Source organism: Zalophus californianus, chromosome 7 (assembly GCF_009762305.2).
Source record: "Zalophus californianus isolate mZalCal1 chromosome 7, mZalCal1.pri.v2, whole genome shotgun sequence".
Classification (NCBI taxonomy): domain Eukaryota; kingdom Metazoa; phylum Chordata; class Mammalia; order Carnivora; family Otariidae; genus Zalophus; species Zalophus californianus.
The window spans coordinates 94,471,364-94,493,953 of NC_045601.1; the positions used below are offsets into that span (position 1 = coordinate 94,471,364).

At 39.4% G+C, this 22,590-nt stretch overlaps 1 protein-coding gene across 1 annotated transcript in view; it reads right to left on the bottom strand.

Moving 5' to 3' along the window:
* PRIM2 (DNA primase subunit 2) overlaps window positions 1–8,776 on the bottom strand; it is a 304,959-nt gene extending 296,183 nt beyond the window's left edge. Inside the window, 5 exon segments of the mRNA XM_035728717.1 lie at window positions 2,006–2,126; window positions 3,517–3,596; window positions 6,273–6,376; window positions 8,625–8,757; window positions 8,759–8,776. Of these exon segments, the coding sequence (XP_035584610.1) occupies window positions 2,006–2,126; window positions 3,517–3,596; window positions 6,273–6,376; window positions 8,625–8,757; window positions 8,759–8,776 (456 nt within the window).
* Between the last annotated feature and the right edge of the window lie 13,814 nt (window positions 8,777–22,590).

Below are 22,590 nucleotides of genomic sequence, written 5' to 3' on the forward strand. Positions count from 1 at the left end.
CAATTATGTCTCAATAGAGCTGGGGGAAGAAGACATACTGTATGATACTATTTATATAAAGTTCAGAATCAGGCAGAATTTATGATATTAGAAGTCAGGGGTAGTATAGCTAACTTTAGGTGGGAGACAGGAGGTAGTGAATAGGAGGAGGCATAAGGTACACAGGTGATAGCAATGTTCCATTTCTTAACTTTGGTAATGATCACTTTGTGATACTTCATAGAGCTATACAGTTATGATCTATGCACTTTTCTGTACATAATTAAATTATAAAGTTTAAAAAAAAACATGGTTTTTGCTTAAAAAATTATACTTGACAATATACAGACATTTTAAAATAAAAAATAGATCTTTAGGGGCGCCTGGGTGGCTCAGTCGGTTAAGCATCTGCCTTCAGCTCAGATCATGATCCTGGGGTACAGGGATCAAGCCCCACGTGGGACTCCCTACTCAGCAAGGAGTCTGCTTCTCCTCCCTTTGCCCCTTCCCCTGCTTGTGTTTTCTCTCTCTCAAATAAATTCTTTAAAAAAAAAAAAAAAGAATAAAAAACATCTTCAAGGACACTTCTCTCTTTCTTTTTCTTTCTCTCTCTCTCTCTTTCTTTCTTTATATATAAGTAGGCTCCATCCCCAGCACCCAGCATGGAACCTAAGGCGGGGCTTGAACTCACAACCCTGAGATCAAGACCTGAGGTGAGATTAAGAGTCAGACACTTAACTGATTGAGCCACCCAGGTGCCCTTCTCTATTCATTTCAACAGGAAAAAATAAACTATTTTTAATATAAAAGGATACATTAACTGTAAATGATATTAGCAATAATGGACTTCACTAAGGATCTAAGTTAAAAACAAACAAACAAAAAAAAGGGAAAATGCATGGGGTTTGGGTCAGATGATCTAGACTCAACACTGTTCTATGCCAACGTAGATGTTTAGAAATCTCATGGGGCAGAAGTCTGGGTGGCTCAGTTGGTTGGGCGACTGCCTTTGGCTCAGGTCATGATCCTGGAGTCCCGGGATTGAGTCCCACATCGGGCTCCCTCCTCAGCAGGAGTCTGCTTCACCCTCTGACACTCCCCCCTCTCATGCTCTCTCTCTCTCTTTCTCTCTCAAATGAATAAAATCTTTAAAATAAAAAAAAAAAGAAATCTCATGGGGCTCTTAGGAGAGAGAAACTGCACAAAGTGCTTCCCTCACACATAATCAACACTAAATGTCTATCAAATGTTTGTTTACTTCCCTTCATGCCATCTCTTTCCACCAACTCAATAACCCACACTGTTTCTGTACACCATGAGTATATTTTCCACTTCTCAGAACAATGTCTTTCACTCCAACTTCTACTTTATTTGGCCTCAAGTCACTCATTCTAACACCAAAATGGTGACTCACTCAATCCTACTAACATCTAAGTGCTCCATGAATTTTTCTGCCTTCCCTCCACAGCACAGATCATCCTAAAAAACATAAATCCTATTTCCACCCACAATACTTACACTTGCTAAATACATCCCAGACATTTCTTTTTTATATAGTTACAATATGTAAATCATTCAGATTTGTCTGCAAAATAATTTTTAAAACTCCTCAGAGATTTTACCAACAACTGACTTTTAAAACAAAGTCTAAACTATATTTCATTACTGGAAATAAATACTACCTACCACTTCTCTATTTCCTTTAATACATTATTAGCTTTAAATCTTCGGCCTAGAAGATTTTGGTTAAAGACGAACCTGTATAAATTAAATTTTTTTGTGCTTGCACAAGTCACATATTTAATAAAGTCACTAAATGTGAGACTTTGATACTAAGAAGCCCCTTTTCTTCCAGTCATGGAAAAGGAAAGGTTCCTTGTGCAAAGCCAACAGCTATTCTTTCAGGCAGGTACTTCAGAAGAAAATGTAAAGAAAAAGAATGCCAGACATTAATACTAGCACTTAAGGCCAACAGGAAGGGAGAACGATGAAAACAATTTGAAAATGGATACAAAACTATACTTACAGCCTCAAAGTGCAAATGGCTATCCTTTAAGAAATTCTGAATTTTGTCCTTGGGTAAAATACTGAATCGAAATCGAAGGAGATCCATTTCTTGTTGAATGAACCAGCGTCTAAGATCCTCACTGAAATGGAGACAGGGAAATGGTAAGCATAAATGAAAAGCCCAATATTATTTTAAAAGTCCACCAATTATTAAATTCAAGAAATTTTTATGAAATAAAATTCAAACATAAGCAAGATGCCAAAAGACAGAAGCTAAAAGCATACAAGTCCTCTAGTATAATCAAGAGTACAGATACATGGCACACAATCTACCAGGGAAGTGCTGGACATGGGGAGAGAGATTATGAATATAAAATTAAAAGAATTAAATACAGAATACCTTGAGCCTAGCTGATTATCAAATAATATAAAAGAACATAGTTCATTGCATTTAACTGCAAAATAGTCATTTACATTAGAAAATGGGATATTCCTTCAGCCTAAGGTGGTTTCATCAATGCCAAATAAATACCAAATTTTTTAAAAGTAACTTTATCTCAAAAAAAAGTAATTATCTCTGAATAGATTATGATCAGAGAAACTCTGAAAGTAAACTGCTTACAGCTTCATAGTTTATAATTTCACAAAATTTAATATGTGCAAGTATACCTCAATTTTTTAAAAGCTAACATATAAATATATTAATTCATAAAATATATAATGGGCATTATTGTTGTCACAAAATAATTATACGACTGCATGTATATATAATTTAGTTTTTTTTCCAAAGTGACTTTCACAGATTGTCAGCAATTCATTTACTGCATTAATTACATAAAATGCACATGCTTTTTTACAAAAGAAAAACTCCAGGACCAAACACGGTGAATAATTTCTCAGTTATAATCTTGTGATAGAAAACAATTTCAAGATTCTCATTTGCTAAGCCTATTAATAGAAAGAAACAGGGAAAAAAAAAACTTACAATAAGTATGCTATTTAGCCAAATTAATGCAGGGAAAAAAAACACAAAGTTTTAAAAAAAAAAAAAAAAGGAACTAACTCCTTCTCCCTCTGGGTGGCACTATATTATAACAAATGAACTAGCAAAGGAAAAGATCTTATCTAATGGGCACTAGCCCATACATCTCAACTTCTAAAAATCTGTACCAAATACAAGTATATGTTTGAGTCATTATTTCTTATAAACAGTGCCACTATTTTTTTCTGGGAAAATAGTACCAAAAGTCCTTCTTCTTCCTGAAATCCCGTCCAATTTCAAATCCCTAATGAAGAGCCTGTCCCATGAAGCTAATAAGTGTTTCAACAGTCAAACTTTACAAAAGAATTTTTTCAATATTTTTTAGTAAACCCACTTCAAACAATTCGCTACAGCAGTGTTCAACTCATCAATCGCCAGTTTCTGATGTTATTCTGAGTTTTTCAATGTTGAATACAATACATGTCAGCTTCCCATGTACCAATTTATAACCCAAGATACCCGATTCAACTATGAGACTGTATACTCACGACTGGCAATAAGCAAGGCGTAAAATAAAGTGAGAAATATGATCTTTTCTTCGTGGTTCATACTCATTCTCTAAGTTTTCCTAAAAATAATGGCACATGAGTAAGATAAATGCATTGGAATGGTAAGAAGTATAAAGAATTACAGAGTCATCATAAGCCAATGGTAAAGTTAAAGTTTCATATACAAATTTCATAATTTGCTTTCCAAGATAATTATCATTTCATGTAAGGTAGCAATCAAGTGAAATGAGAACTGAACTGATATCAACAAAACCTGCTAGGTTTGGACTCCACTCTCTCTTCCTATCAAATCCTCTCCTAACTTCCTTTCTTACCCAGCCCATACCCAGGGCTCTCACCTCTTCAACCACCTCTTGCAGCAACCCTCAACTGCTTTCATTTAACCATTTGGCAAAACCTGAATCTTAAATAAATCTACAGCTACACTCTACAGTCCTATTCCCAAAACACTGAGAACCTCTGAGGAAAAAAATACACAATTACTGAGAATTTGGAATATTAAAAATTCACAACCCCTAACACGAACTGGACCTTTACAAGCACCAAGGAATCCTTCTTATTCAAGTCCAACACAGTTAAGAGTGAACAAGTCTTGAGCACTTATGAGGTACCAGCACTTATGAGGTACCAAAATAAGCATTTTTAATCTTATTAACCCATTTAATCCTTTAAAAAAAATCTCTATGAAGTAAGCACTACCAAACCCTATTTAAAGATGAGGAAACTGAGGCACGGGGCTATTATTTTTCCAGGGTCACATGCTTATGAGCAAGAGAACAGGGGATTTGAGACATAATCATCTTTCCTCACTCTTAGAAATCCTGTTTCAGTCTTCACTAGCTGACCCAAGCTCCCTGCCACATCACTTCCCTTCTCTCTCAACAGGTAACTTCACCTACTTTAACACAAATAAAGGCCACGGGCCAACTTCTTCAGCTCCAAACTTCTGCATTCACACTGTACTACTCTCCCTTCCAACTCTGTGGGACAAAAGATCTCTCCCTCCTCCTATATAAGCTAATCCCTAAACCTAAGCCATGCAACCCATCTACTCTTTTGTCCTAAGGATCTTGATTTATCAAACGCTCTCTCAAACTCCCCTCTTCTTCTTTCTCTTCCAGATTTCTTTGCTCAGCTTATAAGCATGTTCAAGTATCTCCTGTCATGTAGGTCTTCTCTTTTCCCTATAAATTCTTCTTTATTCAGACCTATTTCTCCTGTCTTTTCAGCTAGCCATCTTAAGCGTACATATCCCATACCCACCTCTCTCCTCCAAACACTGCCATCATTGGCTTCTGCCTCTATCTACAAGGCCCCACAGAGCTGATAAATCCAACGGATTCCGTACAATTCATCTTACATGATCCTAACCTTCTGAAATTATGCAGTTAAGAGTACCACCATGGAGACAAAATGTCCAGATTTGAGTCTTGGCTCCACCATTTACTAAATTATAAGCTGGGCCAGTTAGGTAGCTTATCAATAACTCCATTCCCTTATCTATAAAATAGGGGGGTGGCAACACTACCTGCCTCATAAGACTGTTAACTGGATTACATGGGTTAATATATGTAATGTGCTTAGAACAATCTCTGGGATACAGTAAATAAGCATAATATGAATGCTTGCTGTTGTTACTGCTATGGTATCAATATTTATACCATGATCATTATTATATCAACTCCAGCCTTCCTTGGCTACCATGCCACTATTATCCCCGATGATCTCCTACCTCAGGCAACTCCTTCTCAATCTCCTTCCCAGACTCCCCCAATTCTACTTCCCTTTAAATATTGGTATTCTTCACATCCTGTCTGCCATAATCTTCTCACTCAAATATTTTTCTCCTCCTGAAGATACCAACCTTCCTCTTAAATCCATACCTCCACTCCAGATGTCTCCTAAGTCCAACCTGAATGCATAACCCAACTATCCACTAGGCATTTCCATGAGCACCTCAAATTCATGTCTAGAACTCAACATCTTCCTTCTAAGACTTGCTTCTCCTCCGTATATCACCTCTCAAAATACTATCACCATCCACTTAGTTGTCCTAACCAGAAACCTGGGTGTCATTCTAACTCTCCTGCAATTAGTCACTAAAATCTTTTCATTCGACCTTCATTAATATCTTTTAATTTCAGTCCTACTCTCCCCGTTCAATTCAGTCTCATCATTTCCAGGCTAACTGGTTTTTCTCCTACCAGACAAGGCCCACTCAATCTGCTACTGGCAGTCATCTCCCCAAAAATAAAAATCTGATCACATCTATCAGATTCGGTTCAGCACTACCTGGAATTGGGACGCCTTCCCAAACCTCCCGGTGTGAGCTGGGTAATTATAGGTGCTCTTGGAGTTCTGGAGCACGCATTTAACAGCACCCTTCATGCTGTGGTGCACAGGGTACACCCGGCAATGTCTGGAGATATCTACTAGGCAGAAGTCAGAAATGCTAATGAGCATCCTAGAGTGCAACAGAACATTCCCTGCACCAAGGAATTATCAGGCCCAAATGTCAATAGTCCTGAGGTTGAGAAACCTGCTATATTATAATCATCTGACTACATGTCAATCACCCCTAATGGACTGCAGATATCCCTTCAAGCAAGAGTCTATGCTTTATTAGTCTTTTTTAAAGCCCTGTGCCTAATATGAGATCTTTCCCACAACCAAGACTCACTATATATACATAATATATACAAACTGAAGAACATTTCTTTCCCACTTTTACTTACTCTGAAGGAAAACTTGAGCTTTCTTATCTCATTCTCCAACTTACTCTGGTATGGCTCAGTTCCTTTCACATAGCTCACACCAAGATTTTCAACTGCTTTTAGCACTAGAAAATATTTTAAAACAGAAGAAAAAAATGTATGATTGCAAGATAATTTTTAAAAACTAAGTCCTAAGACAGTCTATGAATAGCAATCCCATAATTACTTGTTTTTAAAAGATGACAAGTTGTGAGGCGCCTGGGTGGCTCAGATGGTTAAGCGCCTGCCTTCGGCTCAGGTCATGATCCCAGGGTCCTGGGATCGAGTCCCACATCGGGCTCCCTGCTCCTTGGGAGCCTGCTTCTCCCTCTGCTTCTCTCTCTCTCTCTCTCCCTCTCTCTCTCTCTCCCTCTGCCTCTCATGAATAAATAAAATCTTTAAAAAAAATAAAATAAAATAAAAGATGACAAGTTGTAATGGCTTTATTTTCTGCAAGTACGTTATACAAATTACATAAATTTATGGGAAAATAATCTCCATCCATGTGCAGAAAATATACATGTCCCATAACATAATCTAATACCAGGGATTCTCAAAAGAGGAGAGGGATGGGGGATCATTACTGTGTACTGAGCCACCACTGCCGAGGAATTCAAGTGTGTTGTTATTAAAAAAAAATTAGGCATCCCTGTTTGCATCCCTCATGTGGAGCTGTCAGTTTGCTTCATTTACTCAGCAGAGACTCATCAGAAAAAATAGTCCTTCCTTAACTGATGAGGTAGAGGAGAAGACCCAACAGTGAAGAAGCAAAACCCTTCAATGATCCAAGTGAACTGTGCTGAATAGATGTACATAACTGTTCAAAGGTTCCCAAAGCACCTTGTCAATCCTTCCTCAGATGAATTCTACTTCCATCATTACGAAAAGCATTTTTATAATTCAAGAATGAAAAACTTCCAAAATGAATCCTGAACATAAAGCCATGCCCCACAGGCACCTTATTACAGTATCCCAAACTAAACTAATTATCTTCCCCTCCGTCCTGCCCTCTTCCCGCCATCCCCATCTCCACTAGCACAGTTTCTAACCACCAGATCATCCAAAATGGAATTTCAGCCATTCTCACCTGGCCCTCACTCCTCACATCCAAACAATCACCAAATCCTGTCAGGAATACCTCCTCAGTAAATGGCTCCCTTCCTATCCCTGACACTGTTACTGCCTTAGTTCAGGCCTTCACCATCTCACTCCAGAAGTGCCAAACCCAAGGGGCACTTTTCAATCACCATCTTAATCTCTATGAAGCATCCGACACTGCTAAGCTTCCTAAAACCCTTTTCTCCCTTGTCTTCACTCTTCACTCAACAAGCACTGAGTGCTCCCTCTCTGTATTAGCTGTTGTCACTCTGCTCTATTTTTTTTTTAAGATTATTTATTTATTTGACAGAGAGAGCACAAGCAGGTGGAATAGCAGGCAGAAGGAGAGGGAGAAGCAGGCTCCCTGCTGAGCAAGGAGCCCGAAGTGGGGCTTGATCCCAGGACCCTGGGATCATGACCCGAGCCGAAGGCAGTTGCCCAACCAACTGAACCACCCAGATGCCCTGTCACTCTGCTCTTCTAAAAGTGACTAACAGTATCTTACCTTACCTTCTGATTTTCCCGCAAGGATATCCTGGAACATAAACTCAGAAGACACTGCTATTATTTGTTTCAGTTCATGCCCAGCTTATTTCTTTCTTTCACTAACACACAGAGAATAAGTAGGCCCACAGTACAACTGCCACATCCTTCTTACAACCCAATATTACACCATTAGCTTGGCACAAAATGCCGTTGGTTATCCATTCTTCTCCACCTAACCTAAACTTGTCACTGTTCCCTCAAATATAACATTCTCACTCGTGCCTCCAAGTCTCTGTACAGTCCATTATCTCAGCTTGAAAAAGCTTTTACTTTTCTTTTGAGAAATTTCTATTCATCCTTTGAGGTCCAAATTACATTTCAACTTCTCTAAGCAGCCTTATTTACTCAGCCTAAGTCACTCCCACCTCTGTTTCAAGAGCACCACTATTTACCTCTAATAAGACACTTAAAATACTAAATTATGATTATTATTTTGGATGTGGGTATCTAGGTACTAGAATACAGCTTCAACGAATATGAGAATTACACCTATTCATCTGAAAATCCCCACCCAACCTAGAATATAGTGGCACTCAATAAATATACACCATACAGTAAATAAAATAGCAAGCCCTCAATAAATATTTCTTGAATGAATTGAATGAAGGAAATAAATTACTCTCATTCATTCCCCCAAATTTTAAGTGAAGTTCTCAAGAACATACAAACTCTAATTCAAGTATCACTCACATTTAACTCTATCGATAGCCAAGCTTTCAACTCGATCAAGATATGCTTTCAGAAGGTGGCTCCAAGTAAACTGAAGGCTATGAGGGTAGCAAACATTCCTTTGGTCACCTGTCAACCTCATTTTTTTCCGCTTTCCGTCCAGAAAACTGCATCTCGTTACCGTGGAAGGAACATAAATGGTTAAAATAATGGCAAATGGCGTTGAAAACAAACAACAAATGCAAAAAATAACTTCACATACACAGAAAAAAACTGAAGGGCATGCATAAAATGTTAACAGTGATTATTCCTGGGTAATACGTCTTTTTGTATTTTGCAGATTTTCTACAACACACCTGTAACAATTCTGTAATGGGAGTGAGGGCCGTGTGTGCAAGGTAAAATGCAGGTGGTGGTCATAACTTCCAGCAACATCAAAGCCAGGCTATGTTGCCTGTTCACTATGGGTCTGTGTGCCACCGCCCTTGGATCTCTGCAGTCCCAAGAGTTAAGATGAGATTTTATACGGGTTGCAATCGTGAATTTGGAGGAAAGCACGGTAGGTTCTGGTTTCCGGAGAAGAGGTTTAATGGACCAGGTCCAGTTACTTCCTATCTCATGACCCTGGGAAACAGTACAGGTCTTTCTAATCCAGTCTTTCCGAACGCCCTGTAGGAAGCACCCACAAGCTCCTTATAAAAATTACCCCCCTCGATCCTACCCGAGCCCTTCGGCGAAGCTTCTCTCTCAACTCGCGGGCACCTGCGTCTCTGCCCCAACCAACCAATACCCAATTCCCCCCCACACACACCATGTCATCCTTCGGCTCTCACCACTGACAAAGTGCTCTCCCTTCTTTCCCCACTTGCAAGCCTCAACACCAAGATTACTGTCCGTCCTAAAGCCGCAGGAGACCCTCTTACCTGCAACCACACAAAACACGAAAAACCCAAACCAACTGGCGCTGTTCTCAGATGGCGGGAGAGTTCATATGGGATCGGAAACGGAAGTAACGAGACTACAAAGCCCGCCCTCCGAACGTCCTGCCCACACATAGCGCGCGCGCGCGCGCGCGCGCGCCCTGCGCATGCTCCGTGCGGCGCTCATGGGTTCCTAGGGCATTTAACCCGTTTTGCCAGTTTAAAATTATTTAAACACGATCGTTTGTGTTTCCAAATTATAGGCTGCACCTCCTGCATGTGCTGCCGGTACCTTTGATGATTGAAACTGGGGTACCGGAAGGCTAGCGGCAGAAATTTCCGCGCTCCCAAGGGTATGGAGCTTTAACCCACAGGGCTAGACTGATCACTCGAGCTAGCAGAGGAATAGGCGTTTACCGAGCTCGTTTTGCAGCCGGCTCACTATTAGGGGCACTGTTTTTTCTTGTTTAATCTTTCAGCGACCCTATAAGGTAGGTTGTATTACCCCCATTTTAACAGATGAGAAAGTAGAAGCTAAAAGATGAGCGTTAGTTTGCCCATCTATGCACAGTACGTTTTGTTTTCTCCTATGGGACGGCAAGCCCCATAAAGACACATTCTACCTTCAGTTTCTCCTCTCCCGCGCCCCGCAAAATAACTGGAACTAGAATGCATGAATGCACACACGCAGAAATCGCCCTGGGGCCTACAGAAATTAGAGGAGATTAGGCTCAGAGAGAAGTAGCGGTCCATCAGAAGCTGTGGGTCAGGGGCGCCTGGGTGGCTCAGTCGTTAAGCGTCTGCCTTCGGCACAGGTCACAATCCAGGGTCCTCGGACCGAGCCCCGCATCGGGCTTCGCCGGAAGCCCGCTTCTCCCTCTCCCACTCCCCCTGCTTGTGTTCCCTCTCTCGCTGTCTCTGTCTCTCTCTGTCAAATAAATAAATAAAATCTTTAAAAAAAAAAAAAAAAGAAGCAGCAGCAGCTGTGGGTCAAAGCCACACCAACTCTCCGACTGAGAGCTCTAGGCTTTTCAAGAGCGAAATAAGCTTCCCTTGTGGCCTCTAGGAGGCGTGCCTCACTAAAGTGGCTGAGGAAAGATCTAGTAAAGGTAATGCAGGTGAAGAGCAATTTGAAATGAAATGTTCAAATTTTTAGAAATGCAAAATATATCGAAACCATACCAAACCTCAAAGCACCTACCCATCATGGACCAAACTGCCTAGCACTGACTTTGTATCAGGACGTGTTCTAAGTGATTTCCATATCAATTCATTTTATTCTCATAACTATGAGCTAGGTTATAAGATAAGGAAGCCATAGAACAGAGAAAGAAGTTATGCTACTTCAAAGATCACCCAAGTGATAGGGCCAGGTTCAAGGTGAGGGAGACTGTCTCCAAGCACCACAGTGCTAACCAGCATACAGCACTAATTCCACGGTATGACAGCAGTGCCTCACTTTAATTCTTTCCTCTCTGTATCGGGCAACGTAATTAACATAATCTGGTACAAAGAAGACACCTGAAAGCATGAGAACTGCCTGAAAAAACCTGGAGCACAGATGATAAGAACATTTACATGAATACTCTGGATAGGGAAACGAATGTAAATAAATTACAAAGAATTCTAAAGATTTGACTATAAAAATGTAAAATTGGGCATCTAAAAAAAAAATCACAAAATGTTCTGCAGTGATCAAACTAGGGGAAAGGTTTACCATAACTAACACCATCGAAGTGTAAAGAGCTTTTGTAAGTTAATTAGAAAAAAATCCTGATACAAATTGAAAAATGGGAAAAGAACAGCAACAAATAAGCAGTGATAAAATGTGAGAAAAAAAACGTTTATCACTGTCAGCAACGAAATTTTCCTCTACAAAATTGGCAAAGATTTTACAATGAAAATACTCGGTACTGCGCAAAGTCCACTATGATGAGCTCACATAGGAATTGATTGTGGTGCCTCAAGTCTGGAGTACAATATAATAATGTGTATTGTGAGCCCTAAAAGAATTCATACAGTTTGACATAATAATTTCACGTATATGAATCTGTTCAGAAATGGACACAAAAATTCGTGCTCAAGGAACTTCATTACACCACTGTAAGAGTGAAAACCCAGAAAAAAAGAATAATAAATGATAGCATTGTCATATCCTGGGACATTACACAGCCATTCAAAATACATGTTTTTGAAGAATATTGACTTGGGAAAATGCTCAGGGTACCATTAACAGCAGAATACATAAAACCACATATGCCATATGAGCCCAATTTTGTAAAAACGTTACCTAATTGATAACAAGTCATTTTTAAATTACTTTTCCTAGTAAATAAAATTTTAGAAATTTTGGAAAATGTTAAAAAGAAAATTCACCTATATGCTGCTATCTGCTTATACTGTCACCCAGGGACAGACACTGTTAACATTTTGTTTTAAGCAATAAAACATCATGGTTGGTGAGAATGAATGAATGCAAGATGCTTTTGACATACTAATACATTTTTCTGCAATGCTTCTGACTTCCACAAGGAGGCTGCCCTCTGCAACTCCTCCCTCCACTTGTGCACCAATCCCCAACTTCCCCTCTTACAATCTAGGCAGATGGTACCCATTGCGATTAAAATTTGAGGTGCAAGACAGCCACTCTGAACTATAGTTTTTATTTAACTTTTCTTAGCTTTGTCCTCAGTCCCATCTTAAATTAGCCCACCTTTAACTTAAATGTCAATAGCCCTTTCTCTACAGTGGTTGATATCTTTTCAATAGTTCTTTGGACTATAAAAAAACAATTAGTCTACTACAAACATAATAATGCTTTACATTACTGGCAACTAAGCCACTGGCCGTGAGGTAGACTATAGGGGTATTTTATGGTATTTTTAAAGTTCTGTTTTAATCATTCAAAAACATCTGAAGACTTTCCACAGCATGGCCCCAAGATTTAATGACTTTACTGCCTACCACTGCCCTCCAGACTATACTCTGAAATACCAACTCTTTCCCTCTTAAAAGAGTTGCACTTCCCTAACTTGTGTCTCTCTTTGTGGTGATGCCTCTACTTCAAAAGCCCTAACCACCCCTCCTGTAAGAATTTTATCTATCCTTCAAGTAGTCAACTGCTGCCTTCCTCCATCCTACTGAGCCTTTGCTTACGCCACCTTGGCTGCTCCTCATTTAAACTGCCATGTTCTTTGTAATTCCATATAGTATCATTCTTTTACTAGTTATATCCCTATACTACAGAGGTTCTTAATCTTTTGAGAACATGAACCACTGGATGATTTGATGAACACACTCCACAGAATACCCTCCTTTGGTCATTACCTCACCATGAAGAGTACTTTCCATATTGAGAGGCAATTATAATACACATATACACATCACAGTACCAATAATGCACAACAATGTTATACATTTCAGTAACCATATTTGGTAAATCACTGCAAGCTCTTTCATGTATTTATTTCCTCAAAAGAAAATGGATTCACACAATGCTCAGCCCTGGTAACCAAGACGCACATAAATTATGGACCTCAACCTCACAATCCGGGGGAGGAAAAACACGTATAAACATATAACTTTTACTTCCACTAGACCATAAACATCTCAAAAACAGGGACGAGTATGCCATTCATCTTTGTAACCCCAGGGTACGGCACTCCAAGGACTGCCAACAAATATTTATTACACTGAATTATTGTAAAATATGAAAGATATAAAAAAAAAAAAAAACTGACGGGCTCAGCCTGACTTGCAACAGATGGTTTGAATCAAAGGTGGTTCCAACATATAAAACTTCAAGTCCTCATCTGAAAACTCCATACACATTCCTTCCAGAATGACTTGGCTCCCCAGTTTAGCCTATAATAAGCACAGAGTACCATCTCTGACGAAATTTCCATGAATCATCACTGCTCAATTCAGTGCCTTTCTGGACATTACCCAGCTACATGCAGACTGCCTCACAGGGCATTCACTCTTAGATGACTGACTCCACAGCTCCAAGAGTTCTATCTTGTAGTGTGTCACACTTACAACTAAAATTTTAGTTGCCATGCTTGGTAAAATCAAAGTGAGTGCTCATTCTTCCCCTGTGCAGGGTGTGCCGCCCTAAAAACCAAAGGTGTGGTACATTTCCTTCCGCAGTGAGAACTCTATAAATTCTAGGTCCAGCCAGCTCTGCTTGCCATGGAAAGCAAAGACAGGAGGGATTTCCAGCAGGATAGCTGACCCAGAAAATAATACACAGTGAGCCAACACCGATCCCTCCACTCTTTTCATTTCACTGCCCACCTCTGGAACATGGCAAGGAAAGAAACCTAAAGAAGCATTTCGTTCTTTCTCCCTTCACATTGCTTTTATTCATCTAGCATCAAGGAGCAAGAGAACTAGAGAAAAAGCGTATTCTTAAGGGGAAGTACAGGAAGGGAAGATGACCCTTCCACATATCAACCTTACATGATTTGTTTTAGAAATACTAATTCAGTACCTACTGAGTGCCAGGCAATGTTTTCTATGCTAGGGATACAAGAGTGATGAAACAGCCAAAAATCTCTGCCCTCATAAACCTTTTCTTCTAGCGGGAAAGAGAGACAACAAACAAGAGAAGTATACACATTATTATGTTAAATAACAACTGCTAAGCAGAAAGATTAAAGCAGGGTAGGAGGGTTTAAAGTTTTTGGAGGAGGCACTGAAATTTTAGAAAGGGTTGCCAGGAAAGACTGGCTATGGACATGACCATGAGGCAGAGACCAGAAGAAAAATTAGGGATTGAGTCACATGTATCTTTAGGAAATAGCATTTCAGGCAGATGGAAGGCATATCATAGTTCCACTGTATTTAAGACAATGTGATATTGGGTCAGGAATAGACAGACCAACCAAAGAAACAGGGAAAAGAGAAATCAGAAATGGACCCACACCTTTGAAGAACCTGGGTATAGCACACATCCACTGCACAGCCTGATGCAGAGAAAAATGGACCATTCTGAATGGTGCTGGGACAACCGGCTGTCCATATGGGGGACATGTATTTCCTACCTCCCACTACACACAAAACTCAATTCCAGATGGTTAAAGGACTTACATGTGAAAGGCAAAAGTTTAAGAATTTAGAGCAAATATAAGGGTGGTCTTAATATAGCAAAGACTTTCTTAAACAAGACATTAAGAAACAGCACAGCCACTCTAGAGATGAATGGTGGTGATGGTTGCACAACAATGTAAATATACTTAATGCCACTGAACCGTACACTAAAAAATGGTTAAAATGGTAAGTTTTGCTTTATGTCTCTTTAACAAAATTTTCTTAAAAAGCACATGCCTAAAATGGGAAGATTGATCATTTCAACCACATTAAGAACTTAAGTTTAAAAAACACATAAAGATACATTTTTTAAATCACCCTCAAGTTGGGAAAAGAAACTTATCAAATATAATTAACCTAGGATTACTGTCAGAATAGAATCAAAAGAAAAAAGATAAAAACACATGGAAAAGAAAGGGGAAAAGAACCCTGAACAGGTATTTCACAACAGAGGAAACATAAATGACCAATAAACATACGAAAATATGTGCAACCACATTAACAATTGGGGAAATTCAAATTAAAACCACAGTGAAATAATAATCTACACACACTAGATGGGAAAAAATTTTTTAATCTGAAAATATCAAGTATTGACAAAGAACTCATATACCGTAGGAGTATTAGTTGGTGCAACTACTTTTGAAAACAATTTGGCATCATCTGGTAAATTTAACCTTTTGTCTCAGTACAATAATTCTACTCTAAGTATATTCTTTAAAGAGATTTTCACACATAGATGTCAAAAACCATTAACAAGAATGTTCAAGGGCGCCTGGGTGGCTCAGTTGGTTAAGCGACTGCCTTCGGCTCAGGTCATGATCCCGGAGTTCGGGATCGAGTCCTATGTCAGGCTCCCTGCTGAGCAGGGAGCCTGCTTCTCCCTCTGACCCAACCCCCTCTCATGTAGTCTCTCTCATTCTCACTCTCTCAAATAAATAAATAAATCTTTAAAAAAAAACAAGAATGTTCAAAACAACATTAAGATACTAAAACACTAAAAACTACCCATCATCAGGAAAATAAGTAAATAAATTGTAGTCAATTCACACAGTGGAATAAAAGAAAAAAAAGTGAAAATGAATGAACTACACATTTGCAACAACATGGATGGATCTAGAGTATATTATGCTATGTGAAATAAGTCAGAGAAAGACAAATACCATGTGATTTCACTCATATGTGGTATTTAAGAAATAAAACAAACAAAGGGGGAAAAAAAGACAAACCAAAAAACAGACTCTTAACAATAGAGAACAGATTTGTACCAGAGGGGGGTAGGTAGGGGGATAGGTAAAATGGGTGAAGGGAACGAAAAGCACATTCATCATGATGAGCACTAACATATGGAAGTGTTGAATCACTATATTGTACACCTGACACTAATATAACACTGTATGTTAACTACACCAGAATTAAAATAAAAAAATAAAGAGGGGAACCAGAGTGGCTCAGTCCATTAAGCAGCAGACTCTTGGTTTTGGCTCAGGTCATGATCTCAGGGTCCTGAAATCGAGCCCCATGTCAGGCTTGAGCGATCAGCACGGAGTCTGCTTGAGATTCTCTCTCCCTCCCCAGCCTCCCCTCCCATTCCCTGCTTGTTCTCTCGCCCTCTCTCTCAAAAAAAAAAAAAAATTTAAATAAAATAAAATAATAAAGAAATATTACCAGGAAAAAAATGAATGAACTACAAGTAAATATATCAACATGAATGAATCTCAGAAATATAATGTTGAAGGAAAAGCAAACCACAGGAATATGTATGTACTAGATCTCTTCCATTCCATCCCTCACCTTATATTTGCACCCTCTCCCATGCTCTCTGCTCCTGACTAGCATGGACCATATGTCTTCCTGTCCCTTCTAACTTCTGCTTCCAGGACTTTTTTTTTTTTTAAGATTTTATTTTTAAGTAATTTCTGCACCCAACATGGGGCTCAAACTCACAACACTGAGATCAAGAGTCACATGCCTTCCCAACTGAGCCAGCCAAGTGCCCCTGCTCCCAGAACTTCTAAAGTCAATTAGAGAACACCAAAAGGAGATGGGAAAGAGAGAAGAATGTGAGATCAAAGTATTTACTCCACTAGCTGCCTCCCTGCAAAGCTGCCTGTGTCTTCAACCTATCCTTGCTCTTTCAAGGTGACCAACTTTAAAGGACTCCCTCATCCTGGGTCTGGAGCAGCTCCCCTCCCCCTACTTTTCAGATTCCCACACAGTAACATATCAACTTCAATTAAGCCCTACCTGGTTGGACTGTCTATCTCTTATGGTTCCCTACTCCCACATCTTTGTAAATAGTCTCTGCAAATTCTGTCTTTCAATTAGTCTATTTTGAGTGTGCCATCTGTCTCTTGTGGAATACAATTCAGCCTTTATATAAAAGCTAAAAGAAAACAAAGAAATAATATATTGTTCAGGGATATATACTGCAGGTGGAAAATTATCAAGAAAGCAAGAGAGTAGGGCACCTGGCTGCCTCAGTCAAAAGAGCCTGTGACTCTTGATCTCAGGGTCGAGTTGGAGCCCCATGTTGGGTATAAAGATTACTTTTTTTTTTAGAGATTACTTAAATAAATAAATACATAACTTAAAAAAAAAAAAGAAAGCTAGAGAGTGATCCATACCAAATTCAAGACAGTGGTTAACGGGGGTGCCTGGTTGGCTCAGTTGGTTAAGCTTCCAACTCTTGATTGTGGCTCAGGTCATGATCTCAGGGCCATGAGATCAAGCCCTGTGTCGGGCTCACACTCAGCAGGGAGTCTGCTTGAGATTCTCTCCCTCTCCTCTGCCTCTGCCCCCACTCGCTCATGCACTCTCTAATAAATAAGTCTTAAAAAGAAAAAAATTAGTGGTTAACTAAGGGTGGGGAAGGAGGAGAATGCACTGTTTGGGTACATGGGGCTTTGAAGGTTCTGGTCCTATTCTAGTGCTTATGCTCTATCATGGGTACATGAATGTTTCCTTATTCTTCTTCTTTAAGCAGTACATATATGTATAGTGGAAATTTTAAAAGGCAAGGAATAAACACAGCAGGGAGACAGCCCAAGAAATAGAAAAGCACAGTCTTCCCACATATCCTGTCCCATTGGGAAACATTTGCAATAGTTTTTACTATTTCCTTCCTCCTCCACCCAGCATCTCATCCTCACTTCCTATCCCTCCAAGACTCTTATGTCTTCACCTTCCTCTCCCTATTGGACCCAAGACAGATCTAACATTGTGACAGGAAGTGAGATTTCCAAGCATGGACTAATGAAGGTTCGGTGTGAGGTCCCCTGCCACCCCCATCCATAGTCCTGGGACCAGGAGCTCACTCTGACAACACAGGTCCTCTTCTTGTCTTCCCCATCTGTGAACTACTCGGGTGCCAAGGTCCAGGTCCCTTTTACTGACAGTCACCACCTTCGCCTAAATTTTCACCCCCACTTGCCAATGTCATCCATTCCTCACTGTAATAAGCTGGTAGGGGTTTGCCTGAGCCTCCCCTGCAGTTTGTCCTGCCTGGGACTTTTCAGCACCCCAGATACCTCACGGCTGGATGTACTAAATCTGGCCCTCTCCCTGGGGTAGCGTAGTAGAAGTTCAGCACAGCACCCTGAATCAGGCCTGGGGCTGAAGACAGAGACATGGGAGGGATAGGAACTATGAGGGGTTCAATCCAATACCTCTGCTTGGAGTTTATCCATATGGTGTGTGAGTGTGTGGAGGGGTGAATGAGGGGTGCGAAATGAATTTCATGAAAACATCCAGTGAAACTGTTCACTCTTGGTGCTATTTATAAATACAGAAGACTAATAATGAATAACAGAAAAAAATCTGACCTTGGTTTAGCCATATGGAAATAATTTTGGATACTAGTATTTATGAGCACTATTTATCACTTATGGATAATTATCCTATGCACCATAACTTTAGGCATTTCATTGTTCTGTGTCAGATTAAATTTTGGCAGAATTTATTTTATTACAGTATTAATTATTTATGCCAGCTCAGGGCATCCAAAGACTATAAGAAATACCCATTTTGGGGGCGCCTGGGTGGCTCAGTCAGTTAAGCATCTGACTCTTGGTTTAGGCTCAGGTCATGATCTCAGGATGGTCAGATTGAGTCCCACATGGGGCTCTGTGCTCAGTGCGGAGTCTGCTTGAGACTTCTGTCTCTCCCTCTCCCTCTGCCTGCCCACCTCGCGTGTTCATTCTCTCTCTAAAAAAAAAATAAATCTTTAAAAAAAATAGATACTTCTTTAGGTAAGCACACAACCCAATTTGGTGCCTAACAACTTAGTAGAATGTCCCTATTGTTCTTTCCCTATTTACATTTAAGCTGACTGGAATCCTCTGTTCTAGACCCATCTACTTAGAATTATCTCATTTGTATTCAAAGGAATTTAACGAAAGGGAACATAAGAATCCAAGTCACCAAAAAACTAGCCTCAAATACAATTTTCCCTCCTGCTCTAAAATTGATGGCATTTTCCAATGCACTGTCCATATAACCTGCTAAAGTAAATTGGGGAGTTCACGTGAATGGAACGAGATCTCGGCAATATCGGTTTTTCTTTGCACTCAAACCACTCTGAATATTTGAATTTTTCATGTGAGACTGCTCATAAAACCATGAGCTCCTTGAGACCAGGCAGACTATCTCCTTCAGTTCTGCAGTCCTACCTCTGCCACAGTTCCTGGCATAGATGGACAGTCCATAGCTGTCTGCTGAACTGACTTGAACTCCTGTATTTATCCCTACTTCCAGATGGGCCCTCATATGCTCGATGATGTAATCCTCTCAGAGGATGTGTTTTTACTCCAGATTTTGGCTTTCCCATTGAAAGTCCTGATGAAAATATTTTCTCTCAGTTGGCTGAGTTTTGGAAACTGAAGTAGGTGTAAATATGATCCTGTTATGATGCCAAGATTTTGTTCCAACCTGACTAACTGACTGATAATCACGTCCAAAAGTTAACTTCTCAGCCAGATAATGATTTTAACATTTCAGAAAATGCAAATAAAAAAGTAAAAAAATAAATCTTTGACCCATCAAAACATTTCAGGATCAATGTTCAGGGTTATCCAAAGTATAGAGAGGAAAGGGACCGTCTTAGCACCTGTGGGATCACATCATCTGCATGTTCTTCTCTTTGAACAAAAAAGCACAATCTGTCAGCCAAGGGCCCATGGGGTTAAAAACTTCATCCGTCCAGAAGGAACATGATTTTTTCCTATGAGGTTAAATATTTAGGGTCAGTGACCCAGAAGCAATGTAGTATGTACTTGGGACTCTACCCTACATGGGCTTCACACCTGCTCTCTGTCCCGGTCTCTCTACCCCATGAGGCCCCAGGGAGCGGGCTCGCAAAACACATGTCCAGCCTCTTTCCCAGGACTTCTTTCCTCCCAATTCAACACCCACCACCTCCTCCCCCAGCCCCCACAAAGGCCCAGCCACACAGGCAACCCTTAGAATCAAGGTCAGTTTTCCTCAGAGTACATTTATGAAGGAATTAGGAACTAGGTTGTTTTGTGCTTTTTCCAGTGGAGTGATAGGAGCAGCTGTTTTCCTGGAAACTCTGTATAATGACCTTAACTGTGGGAATTTTCTGTTTGCTATGTAGGGTTAATCCAAGCATTTTTATATTATAAAAAATATTATTAATTCCAGAATTTTCCAACTCTATTTGCTTTCTAACAATAATGGTATTGGCATTTGTGGAGCGCATTATAGTTTTCATAGCAATTTTATTTTATGCTCCAAACCAGGATTTCTCAAATCAGTTGAATCTCTGGGGTTCCTTCTTTCAACTATAATTTACATTTTTCCTTCTATTCTCTATGACAAGCTTAAAAAGTTTAATAAAGAGCATATCCTGTGTCATCTGGAAGACTTTGTTATTTCCAAATAGTGCTAGATGACTTCAGGGCCAGCCAGGGCATATGACACAATCCCACTGGTATCATATGATTGTCTGAAATGACACAGTTTGGCTTGCCATGTATTGGTAAACATGGCTAGCTGCTCTTAGATTACAGGTTCTAAAGTCAAAGTGTCAATCATCATCCTGCATCACCATTGTTCTTTTTTTTTTTTTTAAGATTTTATTTATTTGACATAGAGAGACACAGCGAGAGAGGGCAGTGGGAGAGGGAGAAGCAGGCTTCCCGCGGAGCAGAGAGCCCAATGCGGGGCTCGATCCCAGGACCCTGGGACCATGACCTGAGCCAAAGGCAGATGCTTAATGACTGAGCCACCCAGGCGCCCCAATCACCATTGTTCTTAACTTGAATTTTTTCAACAGTTATACAGATAAAACTAGCTACTATCTTGCAGTCATGATTTGCATAATTTTCAAATGCAAGACATTCTAAGAATAAGCCTTCAGTTTCTTAAAATATTTAGTCGTCAAGGTTTGATTTGATATTGTGAAAACAAACCAGTGTAGAAAATAAAGTACCATTGGAAACACAACAGAGGTGAACTTAAACATGAAAAGCATTCATTGGAGCCAAATAAGGTACATAATGCTTTGGTTCACTAAACAAAGACTTTACAGTAGTTGGAATAAAGATTTGTGGTAGGACAGTTGTGTTTTCAGAGGATTTCTAATTCAAAAGATATTTAGTGGTTCCAAAGGACCTGCTCAGCCCATCCCACCAGTTCTCAATTGATACTGCAAGTAGAAATATTGCTCTGATTCTGCCTTTGTATGTACAAACTTGCAATAGGGTACAAGCAATATATATAAAAGTAAATATACAATGAAGGATTTTTTGTCAGTGGTATTTTTAAATTTTTCTCTCTTGCATTTTGTAGTGAATAATTAACTTGATTGTTCCTCCAATCAATTGTAGTGGTTAAAAACAAAATCACTTTTTAATTTTAATTTTTATTATATTTTTAAGATTTTATTTATTTATTTGACAGAGATAGAGAGAGCACAAGTAGGGGAAGCTGCAGAAGGAGAGGGAGAAGCAGACTCCCCACTGAGCAGGGAGCCCTACATGGGGCTCTATCCCAGGACCCTGAGATCATGACCTGAGCCAAAGGTGGACGCTTAACCAACTGAACCACCCAGGCACCCCCAAATTCACTTGTTTTTTAAAACAAAGAAATAACCAACTATGGTAATGACAATGATTCAGATGATGATTCACCGTGCTCAAAATAAAAAATACCAAGTAAAACAGTGACTAAATTTTTGCATTATTGACCTCAACATGTGCTTTTGAATTTCAGCAAAACATCATCCAGCAAATTAAATACTGTCAGTTGGAACTGTGCTGGCTTTACAATTTTGTTTGAGTTTAATATGTAAATGTGCTCAGGTTTTACATGGGTGTCTTAGCTACACACACAAAAATTATCACGATAATTACAATGACATCAAAATGATCTACATCAACTCGGGAATCCTTGATAATTTTCTTCCTCTTAAAGGCTTCTTCACATTACTCAAATTTGAGAAATACTAGTCTAATCATGAAAGAGATTAACAGTAAACATTTTGATTTATAATGCTACTCCGGATAAATGCTACCCACAGAAATCTAAAATAGTTTGTGACAAATTTGGAAATTAAAAATCAATTTAAATTTCTGTTTCAATAATGATTTTATTTGAATTGGAAATAATGGACTTTTATGACAGAGGCAATTCCAGAATGCACTGGCTTAGGGATAGACGTCCTCGCCCTTCAGAGTATTTACTTTGTGGGAGATAAACGATATTATTAAAAAGCACTCTTCCAAGTGGCTCATGGTTATTTAGAACATCCACTAACCCTAATGCATTTCTAAAATATTAAGAAAAATGTGTTTTAGTAGTTGTATATTTTGAGAGAGAAAGATAATACTTTATCACTAAGACATCTTATTTATTTATCTCTTAGTCATATGTGCATAAACCAAGCAACAATTTTCATATCTCTGCTGGACACAGAATTTTTAATGAACTATTTAAAATTCAACAGCTGCCTTGAA